The sequence below is a fragment of the Balaenoptera physalus genome (genome assembly GCF_965194825.1).
Source record: "Balaenoptera physalus genome assembly, chromosome: 15".
In the NCBI taxonomy this organism is placed as follows: domain Eukaryota; kingdom Metazoa; phylum Chordata; class Mammalia; order Artiodactyla; family Balaenopteridae; genus Balaenoptera; species Balaenoptera physalus.
The window spans coordinates 14874604-14898457 of record NC_138894.1 but is presented as its reverse complement, the minus strand read 5'-3'; the positions used below and the strand labels follow the sequence as shown (position 1 = coordinate 14898457).

The following is a 23854-nucleotide window of genomic DNA, read 5'->3' as shown; positions in this document are numbered from 1 at the left end:
TGATGTTTAACAACAGAGTATTTTTAAATAAAGTTGTGTACATTTTTAAAGACATAATGCTATTGCACACTTAATAGACTACAGTAGAATATAAACATAAACTTTTACATGCACTGGGAAACCAAAAAATTTGTATGACTCATTTTTTGTGATATTCACATTATTGTGGTGGTCTGGAACTGAACGTGCAGTATCTCCAAGGTCCGCCTGTACACCAAGAAAAAGGGGAGAATGGATGAATGGAAATACAGAAACTTGTTTTTATTTTATTGAGAAAAGGTGAAGAAATTGACATTGAATGGTTATTGATGAGACATAGCTCAAGTAAACCATGGGAAAGGGAGGGGTGGGGAATACAGCTGAGATCCCTCAGCCTTAAGGAAGTAGGAGAAATCAATGATAACTAAGATAAACCTTATTACAAGTGTTATATTATGGAATCCTAGAATTTATTTTCTTTTTAATATTTATTTATTTATTTTGTTTGCACCGGCTCTTAGTTGCGGCAGGCAGGCTCCTTAGTTGCCGCATGCATGTGGGATCTAGTTCCCTGACCAGGGATCGAACCTGGGCCCCCTGCATTGGGAGAGTGGAATCGTATCCACTGTGCCACCAGGGAAGTCCCTGGAATCCTAGGATTTCAGAGCTGGACATTAGAAATCACTTTGCTTGCCTCTTTCACTTTAAAGATAAGGTAACAAAGTCCTGGAGAGAATTAGTGATAAGTAATTTCATAAATTTACAGTGCTTGTTAGTGGAGGAGTCCTTCCTCAGTAATGAGCATTTTGTGCTTTTTTTGTGGACAGTTTTGAACCTGATAGTCCAACTCTCTATCTTCTTAGTTACCCATGGCGGTGGGAAATCCTGCGAGTCAAGAGGTTGTAATCCAGACACTTCTCCACCTGGTGGCATCTACCTGAATTACAGGTAGAGTCTAGCCAATGGGAAGAAACAGCTGAGGACAGTCTGGGAATCCCAGAAGGACACTTGAAGTGCCCAGACCTCCTTCACAGACCCAGACCAGCTTCTCCTGGACTTTTTTCTTCCTTGGCCTTAGTCCTCAGAGACTCGGCATGTTTGCTGTCCCCGCCTCTCCCCCAACCCACACTGTGGTCGCCGCTCTGTAGCTCCCTTTCCTGTAAGAGGAAATCAGAACCAAGGAGAAAGAAATTAACAAAACTTGTGACATTTGTCCAGCGCTGGTCCTGGCCTCTAATTCTTTGAAAGATGAACAGCCACACACAGATACGAAGTGCAGGGACTGAGACTCTATACCTGATGGACCTTCTCTCTCTTTTTCCTTGACTCTGAAAGGTGAGTCTTACCAACCTCAACCACTGCCTTCCACTCCCATTGCTGTCATTTGTTCCAACTTCTCTCTAGGAAAGGCCATGTGATCTCTCCCCCAGGATGACTCCTTGTCTCATCCAGAAGGTCCAGCCAACGCAGAATAAAGCAACTACTGGACTCAGAGGAGCAGCCCTGATATCTCCAGACTAGCTTCTGGGAGGACAGACTCCCTTGGGGAATTTGACCACAGTTACATTTAAAATGCCAAGAAGGAATTGATGTGTTAATTCACCAAATCTCCACATCAGGGCTAGAGGCAGGTTTAAAACTCAATGAAGTCAATTGAGGACAAAGAAAGAAAGAAGATGAAATTCTATTTTTTTGCTCTAGCAGTGAAAATATTCTCTGAGCCGTCTGCTGACAAAACACACTTACGGCCAAGAATAGAATTTCTCAGAGCAGATAGAAGAATGAGTATAGTCTTAGTTATCTAGAGATGTGTAACAAAGTACCACAAACTTAGCAGCTTAGAGCAGCAAACATTTATTATCTCACACAGCAGCTGAGGGTCAGGAATCCAGGGACTCTGCAGCTGGGTGGCTCAGGCTCAGGGTTTCTCAGAGGTTATGGCCAAGCTGTCAAGCAGGACTGCGGTCATCTAAAGGTTGGACTTGGTCTGGAAGATCCACATCCAAGATGTTTCCTTCACATGGTTGTTGATGGGCAGAGTGGGGGCGGGGCTTAGCTCCTTGCTACACCTTCCATTTCACCCTCGGTCTTCTCTTCTTGGGTAAAATATCCTCTATCCTTTTAATTCATCCTCAGTAGGTATGGTTTAGAGTCCCTTTATGCTCCCTTGGTCCCCTTTGTTTCTGTTTCTCATCCTCCTCCTTTGAAGGTCATTAGAACTGAGCCCACAACCCAGGTATGGTGGGACTCAAAAGGAACGCGGAGGGAATATCAGCACTTTTATCTTGGAGGTGCTATTATTACGAATGCCACCTGAGACTATAATCTTTCTGTCAACCCTGCCTCTGCTGCAAATTGTACCTGCCCTAAAGATCTAACCTTTGAGTGTCATGCTTTCTGCTTTTTGGGTGACAGTAAGCTAATCGAATGGCCCAGGGTTTGCTAACAAGTCCGATGGGCCTTTGGATTGATATTGTCACACTCTTCTCAAGACAAGCACCTCTAGAGTCACAGTGTCTTCATTAGAGGAGACACCTATTGAGGGTCATTTCAAACAAGCTGTTCTTTCAAGTGTTCTTGGTCCAGAGGCCAAAGCCTGGAGATTCAAGGGTCTTGCCCAGCCACTTGTCTTTCAGATAGTCTTCCTGGTCACTGACCCCTGGTCTCTGGAATCAGAGGGTCTGGGTCCATATCCTGACCCCAACACTCATAGTTAGGGGACTTGGGTATGTAAGCCCATTAGAGCCTTACTTTGCTCACCTGTGAAACAGATCAACGCTCACCTCATCAATTGTTTATGAGGGTGATATGAGATTATGCTACTGGAAAGTGCCCTGTGGGTGTTGGTTGCTGCCATCATTCATGGCAGCCTCCCCACCTCCCCCGATTCAGCAAGGCACACATGGCAAGGGAGATGGAGAACGGGGGACACTCACCCCATTCCGAGGTGCATGGCTGGGAAAATGCTAATGAAAGACTTGTATCTTCCATGTGCTTCACCATCTGGTAGAGAAGAGGAATGAGGTACTAACATTTTTGCACTGAAAACAAACCTCTAAAGGAAATCCTGAGCTTACCCCGCCCTTTCCTGGGCCTAGAATGGTGTTGACTGACCGTCTGTCTGTCTGGGCTGGCTCCAGAAGGCAAAGGAATCCCCTGGGCTCCCAGTTCCAGAAGCTTCACATGATAAATTGAGTGGGAATGTTGCCTGATTTCCTCTGGAGCATTGCAGGAGGGGCTGATGTCATGACAGCCCCTGGGTTTACACTCGGGAAGATTATTGAGACACGAGCCAGTGAATAAGAGGTTCTGAACCCTTCCACATTCCGGTCTATGTCTCTTTTCTCCTCTGTCTTTTCTTAAAATTTATTTATTTATGGCTGTGTTGGGTCTTCGTTTCTGTGCAAGGGCTTTCTCTAGTTGTGGCAAACGGGGGCCACTCTTCATTGCGGTGCGCGGGCCTCTCACTATCGTGGCCTCTCTTGGTGCGGAGCACAGGCTCCAGACGCACAGGCTCAATAATTGTGGCTCACGGGCCCAGTTGCTCCGCGGCATGTGGGATCTTCCCAGACCAGGGCTCGAACCCGTGTCCCCTGCATTGGCAGGCAGATTCTCAACCACTGCGCCACCCGGGAAGCCCTCTCCTCTGTCTTTAACATGGAAGACTGAGTCTAATTCTGAGCCCATTCATTCATTCACTATTTGTTATCTTCTCTGTATCAGACACTACATGGAAGAAATCACAGCAACCCCCAATATCCCACCCCATGGTGTCTGTCTCCTAGTCTAAGGAAAAGAAAAGGGATTTGTAGAAAAGGAAGAGCTGGTTCACAGAAGCTGGGAGGTAAATCATCAGAGTCAATCTGGGAAAAGGGATAACAATTTAGCAGAGATAAAGAAGCCTGCTCTGCATCTCCTGTTCCTTATCTTTAGGGACAGGGCCAGCCACATAGAGGAGGGTGGACCCTACTCTTGTTTCCCTGGCCTTGAGACATTAGGGCATCCAGAGGGAGAAGCAGGGTACAGACCTGGTGATGGAGGAGACTCAGGTGAGTGGGGCACTGAGCGGGCTGGTGGGAGATTATGGAGAAAACGTCAGGTCTTGAGGAAGCCAGGTCCACGAGATAGAGGCAAGTGTAGACTCAGAAGAAAAGACCTTGATCTAGAGTCTCCCAGGTCTGTGTCTTATCTTCTCACTAGAGCATAAGTACCTGAAACAGAAGGAGTCTGGTCTTTCCAAGGTGGAGCTTCCTCTCATCCTGAGAAAAGATGGGCCTGAGTTTAAGCCATCTACGTGACCGTGGTGAATTTCCTTGATGCTTCGAAGCATCAGAATCTTCTTTTGAATACTAATCGGTAAGTGTCTGGCATTGACTGGCGGTTCACGCCCTGCTTCCCTCTGAACTCCCGTGCCCTTCAGATGAAGCCTTCCTGCAGTTTTACCCACCCTCTGCCCGACATCACAGTTCTTTGTGTAATCTCCAGTACAATTCTCCTGATCAGCGATCAGTTCCTTCGGGATAGGAGCTGTGATTTGTCCCGAATTACCAGAGGAACTCAGTCCAGGGGCCGGCAGACATGGGTGATTGGAAAACACCTGCCTTCCTCGTGGATTCAATACGCACACACCAAGGATCAGCCCTGAAGCTGCAGAGACTTCGAGGACTCGCCTTGGCTTCAGGGACCAAGGCAGATTCGGTCTGTAAAGGCCTTTGAAGAGGGAAGCTGGGGCCACGCCCGCGCAGGCTTAGTAAGTTGCGGCCCCTCTGCTTCCATTGGCCCGGGGCCGAGGCAGGCTCGGCGGCCAAGGGGCTGGAAAGCTGGCAGCTCCCCGCCCGCCTTGCGGAGTCCCGGGGAGCAACGCTCAGGGAACCGGGGCGCAGCCGGCTCTGTCCCGCCTTCCAGGGCACCGCGCGATGATGTTCCGTTAACCTCCTGGCTCATTGTGATACTGAGGCTGCATAAAGGGAAGGATGCCATGCAAATGCAGGCCAGTGTAGCGGAAGGCTAAGTACCTTTAATTAAAAGGAAGGCACCTGGAGACCCAGCCGGTGGGAAGGGAGCAAGTCTGCCGCGCTGCTGGGGGACGGGGGAGACGGGCCCACGAGGGGCTCGCCCTTTGCTCGCGGCCCCTCCTCTCGTTATCTCTCCTCTCCAAACAGAAGCACTGGCGGCGTCACCTTGCCGCCTTAGGGGCAAGGCCTGGGCGCCTGGAGAAGGAGAGGGGTTTTCTGTCCTTTGCAATGGTTCTGACTTCGTGCCGCTGGCCCAGCACCCTAGGGCCAAACTTTCAGACCCCAGTCAAAGTTGTCTGGAGGAAATAATTGGCCCCAAGTGATCAAGCAAGTGAGAAATAGAGTCAGGCCCCCAGGACTGCCAGTGTCAGGGCCATTCTGCTGCCAGCTGGAAATCCCAAGTAGCCATGAGGTCAAGAGTAGCATCTAGGGGAGCCTTTTAGAGCCAACACTATTTCAACATCTTCATCATCATCATCCTTAAAATTTGCTTTTAAACCCTGGGCCAAATGCTTTTCTTATCTCATTTAATCCTCACACATCCATGTAGGTGTTCTAATTAGCCCCATCTCAGCCACTGAGACCCCCAGAGGGCTAAATCACATGTGTAAACCCTACAGTTGGTGGCAGAGCAGAGCCTCCAAGACTAACCAACTCCAAAGTTCAAGGTCTCAGGTCCTTTTCTTTAGGGGTGAGGGCAACCGGGAACACTTGAAATGGCATACACACAGTACCTTGCATAGCACCTGACACATAGTTTGTGCTCCCAGAGTAGGAGCTCAAAAATTGCAATGCTCTTCGTCCCGTGCCCAGACCTCCCTTCACATGGCAGGGGATTATGTGTTCCCCTGGAGGATGATTCTGGAGAGCCAAAACATGGGATGCAGAAATCACCTGCTGAGCCCTAAGAGCCAGGGTTATGGGCAAGGGTATCTCGGGTACCTGGGTCCCAGCCTCTAGAGCAACATCTTTCCTGCAAAAGTAAGATGGAGAAGGGTAAATGCCGGTCACTGTCTCTCCCTCCCTCTTTGTGGAAAGGGAGGATTAGATCCTCTTTGTGCGGAGGATTAGAACAAAGCCAAACTGGGATCTCTAAACCCATCATGAGTACCTGGAGCCCAAGGTGGCCTGGATGACTTCAAGCTCCTTGATTCAGATTCACCTCTTTTTTTTGCACTCACTACATACGAGGCACTCGAGCATCTGGCAGTGCACTAAGCAAAGGAATATTCCTTCTTCACCTGCCTGTTAAAACTGAGGTTGCTGCGGCCACCAAGCTGAATGCTACCTCATCATGCCCTCTCCCTCAGAATCACTTCTAGTGAAAAACATAAACGGCCTAAGCAGGTTGGGATCCCTTACAGTCACTAAATGCCTGTGAAATAAAACCTGACAGTGAGTTTTACCTGAGTGTCACCGCGGTCCAAAGCCCTGTAGGACCGCTCACTCCTAGAAGGACGGTAATAAACGCAGTCTTGTTGTGCAGGCCAGTATTTCACAGACCTCGTTTCAAGATCATCTGCAATCATGTATGATAGGCGTTACCATCCCCATTTCACAGATGAGGAAACTAAGGCTCAGAGAGGTTAAGGAGCTTGCCCAAGGCCACTCAGCTTGAAAGTAGGAAACATGGACTGTCCCCCCCGACAGCTCAGTCTAACTCCCCAGAAACCCACCCCTCCAAGCTCTCTCTGAGCTTAGCAGGCTTCACCCAGGGTTCGGTAGCCCCAAATCCTTGTCCAGTGGCCTGTTGAGGATCAGTTCTGTGAAGGAAGATCTTTCTCCAGGAGGGGACTTCTTGGGAATTCCTGGACACAGTCACAACAGGAGGAACACCTCTGGATTTCCTAAAAAATCAAAGTTAGTGATCAACAGTCTTTGTGCCCCAAAGCAAATGCTGGAGGACAATGGTTAATGCCAAAGTGTCCCCAAGAGTCAAACAGTCATGGTCTTGTCGATGTCTGCCACTCCTTGTGGGGCCTGAAGCCAAGGTGGGCTTGTTGCTTCCTTCTCCCCGGATCTCAGAGGAAGCTGGAGTAAGTGGGTCTCATAGAAAAGACCCCTCCTTCCCTAGGACCATGGGGACAACACCCACCCCAGTTCAGGCCCCTGTAAACTAGGGCCCCCAAAAGGTTCTGGCAGTGGTGGAATGGGGTGTGGTGGCTTGGCAAGGGGACCTGCATGTTTAGCACAATAACCTGATAGTGTGGCTTGTTCCAACCCAGCAGTGCTCACATGGTCCCATGTCCCCTGGGCAGGAGGTACTGTGACCTTGCCCAGAGATCTGGAGCCCTCGATGGAGGAGCTGAATGCCAAAGAGGAGGAAGGGGGTCTGGCTGACTCCCACTGCCCCTGGGATGGAGGGACAGGGAGGTCACTCCCTGTACACCTCCCACTGACCCTGACCAGGACCTGAGCCCAACTCCCACCCAGATTCTACTCAGAGGATCTATAGCTGCCCGGAACAAAGAAGAGAGAGGCAGACAACATCCCCACGGAAAACGTTAAGGGCTACTGAGTTTCTGCTTCCACCACTAATTGCCAGGAGCCAATGAGGGGCATGCACGGCTGAGACTTTTGTCCAGAGTTTGTCCTGTTAGCTGCTGTGCGTTCAGTGCCCAGCAGCACGCTGTCACAATGAGGTCATTGTGTTATCCCTGCCGCTCACATATGCCCCATCAAATACTCGTACTAACACAAATGTTTACTGAGTTCCCCCTGTGTGCCAGGCACTGTTCTAGGTACAGAAGACATCGAAGCGAGAAAAATGGATGGGAACACCCTGGCTTCATGCCTGTTACCTGCTCCTGGGGGAAGACAGGCGATAAACAAATGAATAAGTGACATACATACTATGTCAGATGGTGGAGAGAAATAAAGCAGAGTAACAAGGAGAACGAGTCGGGGGAGAGGGTTGCCGTAGGGGGACTGGACAAAGGTTCACTGAGAAGGTGATTTGAGCCAAGACTTGGAGGTGAGGCGGCAAGCCCTAGGCTCACCGGGGAAGGAACAGCAACGGAAAAGTCCAGAATGAGAGCTAGCCTGGCATAGGTGAAGCAAGCAAAGAGATCAGTGTGGCTGCAGCAGAATAAAAGAGGGGAAGAGAAGGAGACATATGAGGGAAGTGATGGGGTGGCAGGTGCCAATAGAGTAGGGCTTTAGAGGACAGTTAGGAATTTTGTCATTTTCTCTGGGGAAGCTGGCGAGCCACTGAATGTGAACTGGAATATATTAGAATCTCGTACATATATATGTATATAATATGTAGCAATATATATTATATATAGCAATAGATACCATGTAATATGTATTATACATAGTGTTATACAGTAGATACACATAGCAATACGTAGGTATTAAATGAGATAATGGATAAGGTAGCATTTATTCACTGCAAAGAGTTGTATCAGGCCTTCCTCACCTTCTGAGATGGCCCACACTCTGTCTGTGGAATGTGTATCTCTCTAAATAAATCCACTTCTTACCCATCACTTTGTCTCTCTCTGAATTCTTTCTGTGATGAGACATCAAGAACCTGAGCTTCATTAAGTCCTGAGACCAGGTGTGTGATCTCAGTTGGAAGACTGTGGGTTTGGGCCGGGTTCAAGTCCCAGTCAGGGTTTTGGCCGGCTTTGAGTCCCGGCTCTGTGGGTTTGAGCCCCAATCTGGGTTTAGGCTGGGTTCAAAAAAAAAAGAGTTGTATTAGTCTGTACTATTATTACAACGTCTAGGGTTTCAAAGTGCTTCCACGTACACTGGTTCATAAGAGCCAGTCGATGAGATTAGCAAGGAAGATGTCCTTAAGCACTTTGTATTGAAAATGAGAAAACATGGTATAGAGATATTGAGTGTTTTTCACTCAGGACACTTCTCCAGGAGATACTCCTCTGCACTGGTACTTGAAAGCCAGTGCACTTTCCACCTCCCACTTAGTCCTTCTTTATAGAGTTGGGGACACCAAGGCCCAGATAAACCAAGTGACCTCCCCAAAGTCCCACAGCCTTGGTCCCAAGTCTGGGACCCTAAGCTCCTGACTCTCAGCCAATCCTCTTTTGTTACTGTCCTACATAGAGGCAGATACCCCTCGTGTAACTTTCCACCCCCTCCTTTGTCGTGGTCACTGTTTCTTTGTCACTCAGCCACAGGGGTGCTACCTGTGTCCAGATCAGGGTGGGATTTGAAATCCAAAATCCTGGGCAACATTACATGCATGCCTCCTCCCCAGCCCATCAATGACAGCCTGGGTCCTGGACCAACATCTCCATTCTCTCTTGTCTGATCTGTCATCAGACAGAAACGTCCCCTTGGCCATTGGGAGGTTTCAAGAACAGAAGAGTCAGATCTGCCTGCACTTCGGGGGACCCAAGGTCTGAGCCCTCCAGAAAACATAGGAAGATAGGATAGGGCTAGCACTTATATTCAATCTGGTCTTCACGGGGCTGCAGCTTATCACCACCAGACCAAATATGAAACTGAGAGTCAACAGGTAACCATGACAATACTTCTACCACGCCATCCCCATCATAGCTTCTCTCCACCCTGACTGCTCCCATTAGCCCGCAGGGAACTATCGTATCACAGCCTGCCGGAGCCTGCAGCCTGGCCTTCTCCAACCCATTCTCACCCTGCACCAGGAAGAGCTTTCCAAAACACGAGTCTGGCCGCTCCTCCCCGCCCCCACCCCGCCCCCGCTAAAATCCCTTTAGACACGCCCCTTTGCTTTTTAGGATAAAGTCCCGCAGTCCTTAACATGCCTAAGGACTCTTGTGATCCAACCATGCACACTTCCCAGTCCCATCTCTCAGCCCTCACCATACCTGTGTGCACACACACACCCCTTACAATTCCACTTTGCTTCTCACTACAGTGAATTCGGTTCCCTAGCTGTGCCTGCCCCATCTCCCCTCTCGCCCCCAGCCTCCAGACCTTCACATGTGCTATCTTTTCTTCTGCTCATGTCAGCAGAAAAATTCTACTTCCTCCCTTTCCTCTGTTTGCCTGGTTGGTTCTGCCTCTTCCTTCAGGGCTCTGCTAGAGGTCCCTTCTGAACAGCCAAGATTCTGTGAGATGTCCTCCAGATTCTGGGCTGCCCATGCCTCCAGCTCTCCACTCCAACCCCATCACAGCAGGGAGCATGCCTCCCTGCAGAACCTGTCTATTTGTTCCCTGAAGACATGATTCTTGTTTTGGTCACCACTGTGTTCCCAGGCCCTGGCATTGTGCTCAGCACTTAATAGATGTTCAATAAATATTTGTACAATGGTATTATATTCAGCATCATAATTGCTTCAAATTCATCATCCCTCACATTTCTTAACAGTTTACAAATCACTTTCATACAAGTCTGCTGATAGGATGTGAATATTATATGCATTTTTACCAAGTATGAGAACCTGAGAATCAGAGTGGGTGAGTGACTTTCCCAACATCACACAGCTCAGAGCAGGACTGTATCATAAACTCAGGTCTCTCACAACTCCTCAGGCTCCGGAATGGAGAGGCCGAGTCCCAACCGTGGGAGTCCAGCTCTCTCTTGAATCTTGAAGGAAAGACTATAACACTAAACTCAGTCACCCAATTTGACCTGTGAAGGTGGCCTTGGGATCCCAGGGGGCTAAAACCCACCCTCTCTTTATTCCCTTATTAGACTGAGGCAGTCCAGAATGCTCTCGGGATGAAGAACATTCCCCAGTCAGGACGCCCACCCAGAGCTTCTGTACACTGTGGTCACTGCCTGGAGGATGGCAATGACCCTGGATCCGGAAACCTCACAGGCACCTTCTTACTCCGCCCATCCTGCTTACCTTCCCTCTTGAAAGGGACATTCAAGAGTCATGAAAAGAGAAGCCAGACTAGGCTTGAGGGAAGCCAATTAGTTCATCCCTATTTTAAAGGTGCCCACCCAGTGTTCCCACAATCCCATTTCTCATTTTCAATTTCTCCAGGAAAATATCCACGTATGTGCACAAAGAGTTCATTGTGGAAGAGTTTTGATATAACAAAACAGATGAGAGATAAATATCCATCAAAAGGAGGATAGTTGCTTGGACTCTATCGCATTCACATTTTGGGTTCTGATGGAGAAGTTCAAAAGGACAAGGTAGAGCTATATGTCTTGAAATGCAAAGATGTTCCAGACATTGCTGAGTGAATATAAGCAACTTGCAGAGCACAACTTACTTCCAGGATGCTACTGCACATCTTAAAACACACACTCCCCCAAAACAGAGGCCATTATTTCTATAGTTACGGACATAAGGTATGAATAGAAAAGGTCTGGAAGAACAAATATTGAATAGATAACAGGGTTACCTCGGGCTAAGTGTTGGAAGAAGGGAGACATTTATCGTTATTGTTTATTTATGATTTATTATGTGTATAAGCTAAAAGTAAACTAAATAAAAACAAAGAAAACTAGAGAAGATTCTGGCTTCTCAATGAATCAGAAAAGTGGCAGTTAGCTCAGACATCCCCCACTGGGAAGCTGAGGCCCATGCCTGCCCCTCCAGGAATGATGTCTTATGTTCTGGACGCCACCCTCGGAGCCAAGGGAACAGTGTCTGGGAGGAGAGTTCTCAGGCTAAATAGCTCGGCAGCCCCTTCAGGGAGCAGAGCTGGTCTGGTCCATGTGGGCAGTCTCAGGGACCCTGGAGTAAGTGCACACCCACAGATGGGGGTGGAAAGGGCTGAAGCAGCTCACAAGTGCCTGGGGACCCTGTGCTCTGATTGTCCCAGGAACCGGCAAGTTCAATTCTTCTCCCCAGTGCCCTCGCCCCACTGTCCTTTGGAATCTTTCGGTGTCTCCTGGTGTCCTGGGTATGGTGACAGTGACACCACCCCAAGGTCCGTGAACAACACTCTCTATCACCTGTATTGTGACTAGGTTTTTGGTTTTTGGCTGTACCACTCAGCATGAGGGATCTTAGTTCCTCGACCAGGGATGGGATCTGTGCCCCCTGCAGTGGAAGCGCAGAGTCTTAACCACTGAACTGCCAGGGAAGTCCCTGTGACTAGTTTTATTTTCAGTTACTAACCATTTCTGAGCATTCATTGTGCTCCAAGCGCTCTGTCTGACCTAAACATCACAACATAATAGAAGAGAAATATCATTATTAGTCTCACTTCTCAGACTCAGAAACTTCTGCTCAGAGAAGGTGGGTACTCAGCACAAGGTCACACAGCCCGTGCAGGACTGTGCCAGGATTCCAGCTTTGAGCGCCAGATTCCCAGCCCCACAGAGAATGGTGACTCCTACCCTTTCTCTGCATTGTGGAGGGGTAGGTGCCAGGATTCAAGGGGCAAAAGATCCTTCCCCGGGACTCTGGGCTCTATCCTCCGGAGTGAGCTTGAGGGAAGTGATTCTACTTGGAAAACTGAAGTCTCAGAGCAACAGGATGACTGTCTGTAAAGAGATAAGGAAAGTGGATGAAGCGAATAGAAGTTATCAGGCCCACAGAGCACTCCCTGAGGTTCAAAACGAGGAGTTTAGGACAAAGAAAAGGAAATGCTACCTTATGTAAAGATGATGTACCTAAAAATGGAAAGAAGTTTTTAAGAAGTTTCAGAAAAGGTATAGGTTTTTTTTTTTAATTGTGATATAGTTGATTTACAATGTTGTGTTAGTTTCAGGTGTACAGCAAAGTGAATCTGTTATACATATACACATATCCACCCTTTAAAGATTCTTTTCCCATATAGGCCGTTACAGAGTATTGAGTAGGGTTCCTGTGCTATACAGTAGGTCCTTATTAGTTATCTGTTCTATATATAGTAGTCTGTGTGTGTCAATTCCCATCTTCCAGTTTATCCCTCCCCCCCTTTACACCCCACCCCCCAGTAACCATAAGTTTATGTTCTACATCTGTAACTCAATTTCTGTTCTGTAGATAAGTTCCTGAGGATCCAATGTAAAACATGGTGACTATAGTTGATAATACTGTATTATATAATTGAAATTCACCAAGAGAGTAGAACTTAAACATTCTCACTAAAATAAGCAAACAAATAAATGAGATGATAGGTGTGTTAATTAACTAGATGGTGGGAATCCTTTCACAATGTGTGCGTATATCAAATTACCACAAAGCACACCTTAAATATCTTACAGTTTTATTTGTCAATTATACCTCAGTACAGCTGAAAAAAACAGAAAGAAAAAAGGAAAATGTATAGGTGGGTGATTAACTCATTCTTGCTTCAAATGTGTTCTGTGTCTGTGCTCTGCTAAGTGAGTGAGAATACAGTCACCGTGACTCCCACCTTGTATTTTTTTTTTTCATTCTTTCATTGACCTGGCCTGTCCGTGGGCCTCGGAAGGATAAATCTCATCACTAGATGTCAAGCTTCCCAATAAGCCACTGGTGGCCCCAAAACTGACAAACAAGATGCTTTTTCTAGTTTGTTCCCTAGTTTGTTCCAATAGCTTTCTTGGAGCTATTACAGCTGTCGTGCCTGTAATCAGCCCATGGGGGAGTAGAGAGAATGCTGGCACAGGTCTCAGATGAATCCAAGTTCCTATCCTAGCTCTACCGCCCAGCAACGGGGTGACCCAGAGCGGCCTCTATGCCCATGTTGCCTCAAAACTCAATTTCACTGGGTGTTGTGGAGAATAAATGGGGTTATACGTAAGGCACTCGACAGTTCCTGGCATTTAGTAATACTTAGTAAATAATAGTAGAGGTAGCTGTTGTTCTTAGAAGGAGACACCGTGTGTAGAGTTCCCTCAACCTGATGGTGTGTCTACCCTCTTATGGGGACCAAGGGTGGCCACACTGCTACGACACTGGAGCATGGAGACAAAAACAGGGGACCAAAGCCCTGCTCCTCCAAACGCAGGGAAGGCAGGGGCTGTAGGGTCTGCGGGAGAATGAAAGAGGTCTAAATGGGAGGAGAGTTTTGAAGCCGGCCAAGGCCTAAAGCATGGCAAGTCGCCCAGGATTACTCAGATCAGAATGCGGGAAGCCTTCCAGGGGGCAGGCAGTGAAGGTTGTGGGCAAGAGGCAGGTTAGAGCCCCCAAGTCTTCTCTATTCCTCTGCTTCTCCCCTCTCCCCCCACCCTACCACCAGGGTCTCTGGTGCTTTCATCAGGGCCCTGGACACTGCCAGGCTCTGTTCTGTGATTTGTGCCAACAGCAGGAACCTCTGGCCTTCCAAGGCCACAGAGAACAAAGCCAACCCTGAGTCTGATGCAAAGCCCAGGACCTGGGTTTTTTCCTTGGCGCCTCCCCAAGAACAGCTGTCAGGACGGCAGCCCACTCCAGCGCCCTGGCGCGTTGGCCTGAGAGGATTCTTGTGTCCTGACCCCCGCTGCTCTGGGCTGGACTCAGGGGCCCGGCCAAGGGGAGGGCATTCCTGCCTGGTGAGCTGCTCTTTTCTCCTGGGGCAGGAAAGTTTTCTGGCCATGGGAGTCCGACCTCACCCTGGCCACTCCCTGGGATCCAGAACCTTCCTTCCTGACGGGATGTGGGGTAGGTGCTGGGGAGTGAGGGAACTAGGCTGGGGTGAGCAGAATTTCCAACATTAAGGCCAGGCCTGGGTCTCTAGTGCTTATTTGGACATCGAGTCTGCCACCTACCAGCTGGGTAACCTCAGATCTGGTACTCACTTTCCCTGGGGCTCAGTCTTCTCATCTGCAAAATGGGTTGCCAAGGGGCCTAGGTCATTATTTGTAACTTTTAAAAAACTATTAAAAAAGAAAAAACAATTGACCTGTGTTATCCCCTCTATACATTGCTCCTTTCCTCTCCCCCTGTTACCTTTCTCTCTGCTTCCCCAGTGGGGTTCTTTCTTACTCCACCCCGAAAATACCACGTCCCCCACAGCAGCCCAGGTGGCAGCCACTAGGGGCTTTGGGGTGGGCAAAGATCTCCAGAGACCTGTGCCCAGGACACATCTCCAACCCCAAAAGCAACTGGACAGATGCCACGGGTGGCTTTTTCCAAACTGCTTTCCACTTTCCTTTCACCTGCCAGGACCTGTATTTCTATTTCTGTGTTTTGAAAGCCTGGGGGTGGGGGGAGGAGCGCGGGGTAATTAATGATTGATTCTCTGACACAGCCGCCAGGAGGCCTCAGGGCAGGCTGTCGGCCATTTCCTGAGGTGTGGGACTGGGTAGAAATCCCGTGTGGCTGGGGCACAATTGGACAGGTCTGTCGGGGGGAGAGGGTGGTGCCCTGAGCGCTTCTGCCTTCTGCAGATGGTGAAGTCAGGGGGTCCGAAGCTCTGCCCCGGCGCTGGCCCTCCCCCTCTGCCACTGGTTCTGCTTCCCTCTTTCTGGGCCAGGGACTATTCATCGCTCCCCTCACAGACACCCCCGTCCCACAGAAGCTCCCACACCCACCCTGCACCCGACGCACAATCACACGCTCACTGGCCCTTTCCTGCTCAACGGCTCACCTGTCCATCACCCAGCAGCTCACACAGCTGTTTGAAGAACTCACGGTGCTGCTGGGAAAGGATTAAAGGAACCAACATCTACAACAAAATTTTAGAGGAGTGTTACCTCTACCCTTCTTGGAAGTATCGCCCTGCCTTTGTTGTCTGATAATAATTAACTTTTGTACAGAGCTGCAGTTTTCAAAGGGCTTTTACCATCATAATTCTATTCACCGTCACAACAAGGCTATGAGGTGGGTCTCACCCTCCCCACTCCTCACTCGCACCCACATCCTACAGAAGAGGAAACTGAGGCTCAGGGAAAGGGAATGGTCCCACTTCACACAACCAGGGCTGAAACTCTTGCCTTCTAACTCAGAGCAGAGAGCTGCTGTTTCCTCCCCAAAGGATGCACTTTAGTCCCGGAATTGTTTACCATGTAGGGGAAGGTGACATGGCAGGTAAGCAGGGGGCAGGGATCTCCCCCAAGGCTGTTGGGGGCAGGGATCTCCCCCAGGGCTGGCCTCTGGGCAGTTGGCACAGAGAAACTTCTGAGACTTTATATCAAAGGGGAGGAAGAGGTCCTGGGTCCCCTCTCCTGGGATACAGGGAGGTGAGGGGGAAAGAGAGGCCCCTGAACCAAGCAGAGGTTCAAGGGCCTGATCCAGAAGGAGGCAGGATTCCACCTGCACAGTTAAACACCCAGCCCAGAGACAGTGTCAACTCTGAGCTGCTTATTAAAAGACCCCAAACCCCTTCCTTCCCAGCTCTATCAGCTAACATGACCAACTCATACTGGTTTCCCTGGGACAGTTCGGTATTTTAGCACCCAGAATTCCACATCTAGGGAATGTCCTCAGTCTCAACCCTAACAAACCCTACCACCAGTTCGGTGGATTTCAGCTGAACTGTGGAAAGAAAGACCATCTTTTGAAACTTCAGTGGATCAACTTAGAATTTAAAAATCACAGAATACTCACTGGGGTTAGGCAGCTACCTGGGATGTATATTAAACTCTTTGAATATTGAACTGCAAGGTAATTCATTTCTACAAAGAAACACTTAGATCTGTGGCCAGATCTGTCAAATTTTTAAAGGAAACCAGAGTTACTCTCTCTTCTCGATTTATTTTCATACTGGCAACGAATTAAATATTCTTGGAAAAACACTGAGTTTAAAAAATCATAACTGGCTTTCAATCACAGGTTGCCAGGTGATAGTCTCAGCGTGAAAGCCTTACGGACATCAAATCTGAGAAGAGGGCAGAAGAAGGTGTTTTAGTTTTTAAAAGCATGTCCTCAATTTCCCATTGCTCTGAGTGTCATAGTCAGGATGCTAAATTTATTTGGAAAGTTTAATTACATCAAAGGAAGGCTTGAGATGTTTATGCTTAACTAAAAGGATCATGAATTTTTCTTGTTTGCATAAAAACAGTGATAAAAGGCATTTTTAAAAATTATATATATATATATATATATATATATATATATATATATATATATATATATATATATAATTATATACGTATCATTTCAACCTCTACATTTGCAAAGGGTTGGGATACTGGTTAATAACCGTTCTCTTGGCCTTAGTTGAAAATAATTAGGTCCTATTCCAATCCCACTGTAATTAGAAAGCAGGACCAGACCAAGAGGCAGTGGAGCTCCCCGTGTTCTTACTGCCTGTTGGCTTGTTGGCTTTGGAAGAACTTCTCTGTGGAGCCCCCTACTGGCCATCAGCGGTCACCTGCATTCTGGGGAAGGGGTGCTTTTAAGGTGTGTGGGTGTGTTTTTTTCATATTAAGTTTTCATATTAAAATGAATTTTTAAAAAATGAACTCACAATTGGGACCTGACTGTTTTGATAACTTGCTGTTTTTGTCCTTTGAGAAGTTTTGCTAAACGGGGGGGAGGGAGGAGGGGACCTTGTTTTGTTGAACAGGAGGGAAGCATTGGCAAGAACGATGCAGAAGTTTTCAAGGTTATGGGTACCTGTCAGCCCCTCAGCTTGGGCAGACTCTCTGAGGTTTGCAGAACTGTTTGCATGAGGGCTTGTCAGGCTTACCCTGGAGCATTGCCTCCGCAGTGGGAGGGGAGCCTGGGTGGACAGTCTCTGCCGTGGCCCCCGCACTCCACCGCTCCCCTACGGACAACAGGGCAGGCACCAGAGCAGCAAACTGGCCTGTGGGGTCCATGGGACCTACATCAAGGCCCACTCTCATCCCAGCACCTTTCTTCCCTCTCTCTCTGGAGTGTGTGTGTGCGGGGGGAGGTCTGACCAGAGAAGTGGAATATCTGGACATTTTGAAACCACAGAGCGATTTTAAATAACAAGTTCTGAGACGCATTTAAAACAATAAAGCACGAATTGTTTTTTTGTTTAGAGCCACATATGGGGTGGAGGACCCATTTTGGAACATTCATAGTGTTTTGCTTGTCATAGAATCATTAATTTCTGCTAAATCGAGAAACGAGCAAGGCTGGGTGGGAGGAGGAAGTGGATTAACCTGAAAGAGAGAGCTTTTTTTTTTTTAATTAAGAAAAATTGTGTGTATTCACACACCCGCGCACACATCCCTCTGAATCACCCCAGTTGCCTCTGCCCCATCCCTTCCCTCTCACTCCGGCAGCTCTAAGCCTCTGTACCCCAGAGCTGTCCCCACCCCCCCACCCCGCCCAGGCCAGGGACATCACTCCTCTCAGATATAATCCTGAGTCCAGAGCACAGCCTGAGATTGGGGAGTATCCAGGCCTTGCCCCACCGGCCTGCTGGCGCTGCAGGACATTTGTTCACCAACACAATCTTCCCTGTACCCGCTTCCCCCGACAGAAGAGAAGACCTGTGAGGAAGGGAGGGGGCAGCTTTCACCCCCACTAAGGGCTTCTCATTCCCACCCCAAGGGAGCCCTTCTTATCCACACCCAGGCCCACACGGCCCCAAGGCTGCTGATTCCTGCAGACAAGAAAGGGTTCAGCTCTTCCTGTCCCTTTCTAACACCCTTCCACGTTGAGTTGAAACCTAGGCCCTCATGGCCCGTCCTCTGGACTCTTCTCCCAAGTTCAAAATCCTCAGGGAGCAAGGAAGGAGGCTGGCGGCTGTGTGTTTAGAAGGAGAAAGGTGTTCCTGTGGAATAGGTTAGGTGACCATTTTCATTAACTTAACAATGTGAGGTGTGGATCCTGGCTGGTATGGAAGGAATGGGTCCAGGGGCTGTTCAGGATTTTGCCCTGGAAGAGGTCCACACCAGTGGTGAGAAGGTTAGACCATCTTGCCTCCAGCCCTGAGAATAGGCATCTACCTTAAGAACCAGGCATATAGAACAAAGTGCCCTCCCACAAAAGAAAAGGTGATCCCCTGAGCAGACTAGGGGTGAGAGGAGGGGACGCAGGGTGCACAGAGGTGGCATGTCTCTCACTTCTGGTGTCACTGACCCCGGGGGGACCCAGAGACCCTCATCCTCAGGCCCTGAGGCCTCCATCGCCCACTCCTCAAATCTTTCCAGGCCTGCTGAGTTAGGGCCCAGCTGCCTCCCTCTCCTTTCTCTCCACTGGAAACAGAAGCTCCAGCGAATGTTTCTAACTCCTGAGTCCACTCAGCCATGTCCCCCTTGCAAAATCCTCCCCTTCCTGCACCCCCCTGCACCCAGCCAGCCAATCCGCGGCCTGCGAGCCTCTCCAGACCCATCTCTCCGGGCCCTGGCGGGATAAAACCGGTCGGCGATGCCGGGTGGATGGGAACAAACTTCGGAAGGAGGAGAGACGCGGGGCCCAGGGCACCCTCGCGGGCGGACCCGGGCAGTGAAGGCCTGTGGCCGGCCGGCCGGCCAGGTATGCCACCCAGGGGTTGACTGGGAGAAAGGGGTGATTCGAGAAGGGAGAGGGTCCCAGGAAGCCCGGTAGCCTTTTTGCTCTCAAGTTAAACTGGCTAAGGCTGGGGCGGCAGAGGTAGAGGGCACCGGGCTGGAGTTTGGGGCTGCTCAGAGGATGCCAACGCCGGATCCTCCGGCCGGGCGCATGTGTTAGGCCGGGCTGAGGTTGGCCACACTTCACCGAAAAATCCTGCGACTCCTGCCTCGCGATGAGAGCCTCAGGGGTAGGGCCTGGGGAGGAGGTGTAAGGCAGCGGGCAGGGAGTCTCATGTCCCTGCCCCTGGGTTTGTGCAGGGCAGCGGCGTGGCGGTGGGCGCAGCGGGGACCTGCGTGGTGAGGAAGCCCTGAGCCCTCGGCGGGCTGCGAGTGACTCCCCGGCGATGCCTCACAACTCCATCAGATCGGGTAAGGACGCGGAGTGGCCGGGACCCCCGAGCCTTCGCGTCGCCGTGCGTCCGTGCGTACGCTCGGGTCGGTGGGGCTGGGGAGCGTAGGCTCGCGGCTCGCTGGACCCCGTGCGTGGGGGGCGCAGCTGGGGACGCCTCCGGCCTGGCTCTCTCCGCGGCTGCCGTCTCGCCGCTCTCGGGCCCTGAGATCCCTCCCGGCCCTGCGGAGCTGCCCTCCGCAGGCCTGGGTTTCTGCGGACCACCCGGAGCTGCGAGGCCCTCTCCGTGGGGTCAGAGGGGTGTCCTTCGCGCCCCAGCCGCGTCTTGCGCGGCCCATGAGAGTGGGCATCCTGCACGCTCTCAGGCCCTACGCCGCGGCCGTGCTGGACTTGAAGCTCCCCTGCCCCCGACCTGTAAGCCCTCGTCCCCGGGTGCGCGCAGCTCTTGCCCGTGGCTCCCGGGCGGGACCGTGAGCCCAGCGCAGCTCTCCAGCCAAACGGAAAGGAGCCCGCGGTCCGGGGCCTGGGAGCCGAGAGCTCACTGGGGGGCTCTCGGACTCCTTCTTGCCCAGCACCGGGCAGGCGGCGACCCGCGCTCGGGGCGTCCGGCCTGCGAGGACTAAGCCCCCCAACGGGCCGAACTCCCCTCCCCACCGGCGTCCGGGCCCAGGCCCTTCAAAAGCGCCCAGGGTCCCTGGCCGCGACTCCCGCTCTCTCCCACCTCCTGGCCCAGGCCGGGGTGGTCTGTGCCAGGAAACAGCCGCAGGGTCGGGGCCGGGCGGCGCGGTGGGCACGGCCGGCCAGGCGCTCAGCAAGTGTGGACAGCGGGCAGAGGCGCGGCCTGGCCCGCGGTGATGGATGGAGCTGGGCCGGCCGCGGGAAAGGCGATTTATGGGGCCAGGGCGCAGCGCTATCGATTTGGGCCGGTGGAGTGAGAGGAAATCAATATTTCAGATGAATTCTCGGCGAATATGAAGTCCCGCTCGGCAAACGGGACATTTGTTATAATAAGGAGGGTCGGAATCGGGCGCGGCGCGCGACTGAGATCTCAATTCAGCCCGGAGCGCCGCGGGTCCGAGCTGCGCCCGCGCTGCTTCGGGTCTGGGGGCCGAGGCTCCACCGGCAGAGGCGCAGGGGCCCCCCCGGGACGCCGCTAGGTTTCTCCTTCGGGTTCGCTCTACCACCGGAGACGGAGTCAGCGGCACGCTCCCTCCCCACCCCGGTGCCCCTAGGAGCCTGGGGCCACCGCCGTCCTGGCCGCCCTCTGCGGGCGTCAGGCCTCCAGGGGCGCGGAGTGGAGACCTCACAGCCCTTCCCCGGGAGCGGCGGGGTCGAAGAGCCAGGGGACCGAGGGGAGCGCCTGGCACCCCTTACCCCGCCCCCACCCGCGCCCGGGCGCCACGCAAGCTCCTTGACCACATTTTGAGGCCAGGACCAGGTTTTAGTCCCTTAGCCTTTAGCCAAACGCGGGTATAACGAGAGACGTCAATCCCCTCGCCTCGGGATCATCAGGACGGTCTCCGAGGCCGAGCGCGCGGCGCCAGGTGCCAGATCCCACGCCAGGCTGGTCCCGGCCGCTTCTGCTGGGCTCTGGGTTCCTTTCTCACCCCGAAGCCCCAACCAACCCCCGACCTTCCCCTGACCTTTGTGGCGGTGATGGGAGTGGGTGCTCCCGGATCTCGAATGTACCGTGCTGGACCAGACCCTTTCCTCTATGTCGCTGCTCGAGAAATAAGACGATGTCACGGTCCCTTGGGTTGGCTTGATTTCGTTTTCGCTACCGATTTTCATTACAGAAGCACTCGTTAGAATAAAAGGAAAGAAAGAAGGAAAGAAGAAAGGACACAATTATTTTCACTTTATTTTTAATCAGCAACAGACCCAGATCAGGAGACACAGCTTTTCCATTAGCTCCGAGGCAATTCGTCCTTGGGTTTGGGGAGGGAGCCGTCCACCCCTGGCAGGGCCTGGGACAGAGGTAATTTTCTGTCTAGAGGAGTCAGAGGGGCTTCTTCTATCCTCTCCCCAAAACAAATAAAAAAAAAAAATCTGAGGCAGAGGGAGGATAAGACTTTCTCCTTTAATTTAGTGCTAACGAAACAGAAGAAAATTGCCTAAAACGTAGCTCAAAATGTTCAAGACTGTCCCCTGTTTCTTTTCTAAATCCTCTCTAGGCAAACCTGAGCGAGAGACCCTCTGTCTTTCTAATCAGTTGACACCATTGCCTATATTTAGAGCTAAATTCATAAGCTGAGCCCTCCTGTTTTTATAAGCCCATTTCTCTTGTGGGTCTCAGAGACTTCCCTCTTTTCCCCAGGCACTTCCATTTCTGAGTTCGGCTTTGCCTGGGCCTTGCCTGGAGAGCGCCCCTTGAAGCATCCCCTGGAGCAGAATCCCGGGCGAAGGCGGCCGCGGGCCTTTTTTCGCGGGAGCGAGGCCAAGCGCACGGTTTCCAAAAATCCGAGATGCCCGAGAAAAGTTTTGCGCGGCCTCCGCCTCCCAGGCCGCTTTGGCTCACCCTCTGCGGCTCGCTCTCGGCTGATCTTGCTTCGCAGAGAGCTCTTTAAAGAAAAAAAAAATTATATATATATATATATATATATATATATATATATATTTTTTTTTTTTTTCTGAAGGGATGTGGAGAGCGAAGAGTGCATGATTCTGACCTGCCGATGGTCAGCAATGGAATGGTCTGTAAAATCTACTGGGAATTTTGTAGCATCAGGGAACAAAGATCCTCTAAAGCAAGAATGTTTTTTTTTAAATAGTCAAAGATGTACAAGAAAAGCCACATAAATATTAAAATGTAAACAATACTGTATCCATGAAGAAGAGAGTTTAGTAAAAAGCAAGCAGGTTGTCATTAAAAGTTATGCGCAATAACTTCCGAGAAACCCTCTTCCCCAGCTCCTGAAAATAGGTTATTCAAGAAGTCAAAGACTTTAGATCAAGGAGGAGCATATCTCTTAACTTCCTTAAATCACAGACGTAAAACCCCTGTTCCCTCCTCTTGGTTTTAAAAAGGGGGCCAAAGATCTATTTTCTGCCCAGGTTTCTTGCCTGGGTTGAAAATAAGATCTCAAGATGAAAAACAGTCTTGAGGAACTTGAAGACCATAAAGAGGTATTGGGGTTCCTCAATTCATCTTTGTTTCAAGATGGTCCGTCCTCCCACCCTCCTCAATACAAGTTAATTAGGAGATAATTTAGCTACCTTGTGAATTAGTTTTAAGATAAGTATCTTTTCAAGCTTTGTCACTTTAATTGCCCTACTGATTGATAAGAAGTAATTATTTCTAATTGACACTTTTTGATGTTTATTGGAAGCATTTATTTGGGACATTTTGGGGGTGGAAGGAAAAGTTAATTAATTTTATCAGTCTGTGCCCGAAAGGACTCTACCTAATTTTGCAGAAGCGGACAAAGGAAGTGAAGAAAAACAACACAAAAATCAATCTCGGAATTTTAATTATTAAGAGATATTTTGGTTCAAAGGAAAGCATCTACTATTTTAATAACATGTCAAAACTTTCTATTTATGACCTCAAATCTTGAATTTTAATGTGGCACATGTTTCATGGGTATGCATTTTCCCAGGGATATACTCATGATCCCTTTATATGCTGACTTCCTTTTGGAGGTTACTCAGCTTTGTAATTAATTTTTGTGAATAGTAAGATCAGTAGAACTCAGTACACTCAGAATAAATGCCATCACTTTTTGTAAGAGCTAACTGTAAGAAAGATTTACTAATAGTCATCCTTGTTCTGTAATTATTGATAGAGTTGGGTATAAAGGTGAAACTTTACTTACAGTGACATGCCTTTTCATACCTAAACCTCAAACCTCGGAGTAAACAGTTTAATCATTCACATCCTCCAGAATGTGTTACCGTGAAAGAAAAGAAGGGGAAGACTAAAGAGAAAAAGAAAGACACTGAAAGGAGGCAGTGGGGGAGGGGAGGGGAGAGGGGAAGAAGGTGGCTGGAGAGAAAAAAATGAAAGAACTTATTTCAGAAACGATGGTAGCCAGGTGCACAGAAACTTTGCCATTCATTATAAGGAAATCAAAATTCTACCTCAAAACATGTCCTTTTGAATGTAATCTCAACCACAGTCCCTAAGCCACCCCTAACCATCACTGGAACCCCCTAGTTTTCTATGCATAAAAGAGGCAGGATCTTTGGGGACCAGCTGGTCTGGATTTTGGGTGTCTAGATGTCAAAGTTTGG

At 49.9% G+C, this 23854-nt stretch overlaps 1 protein-coding gene and 1 long non-coding RNA gene across 10 annotated transcripts in view; one reads left to right on the top strand and one right to left on the bottom strand.

Annotated features, from left to right (window-relative positions):
• On the bottom strand, positions 1 to 22203 carry LOC309643841. Of its 2 annotated transcripts, none has more exons than XR_014254095.1 (2): positions 21265 to 22203; positions 1 to 12396 (listed from the first exon to the last, which is right to left on the bottom strand). It is a non-coding gene; the product is annotated as an uncharacterized lncRNA (long non-coding RNA). The 2 variants fall into 2 exon arrangements; XR_014254096.1 differs by lacking the exon at positions 21265 to 22203 and adding an exon at positions 15390 to 16837.
• The window catches only part of PAX8 (paired box 8), a 55885-nt gene continuing 51114 nt past the window's right edge, over positions 19084 to 23854 (top strand). For all 8 annotated transcript variants that reach the window (XM_082426822.1, XM_082426819.1, XM_082426825.1 and 5 more), the window contains exons 1-2: positions 19084 to 19195; positions 19531 to 19641. In XM_082426822.1, the coding sequence (XP_082282948.1) occupies positions 19099 to 19195; positions 19531 to 19641 (208 nt within the window). In that variant the 5' untranslated portion in view covers positions 19084 to 19098. The remainder of the gene's footprint in view (positions 19196 to 19530; positions 19642 to 23854) is intronic.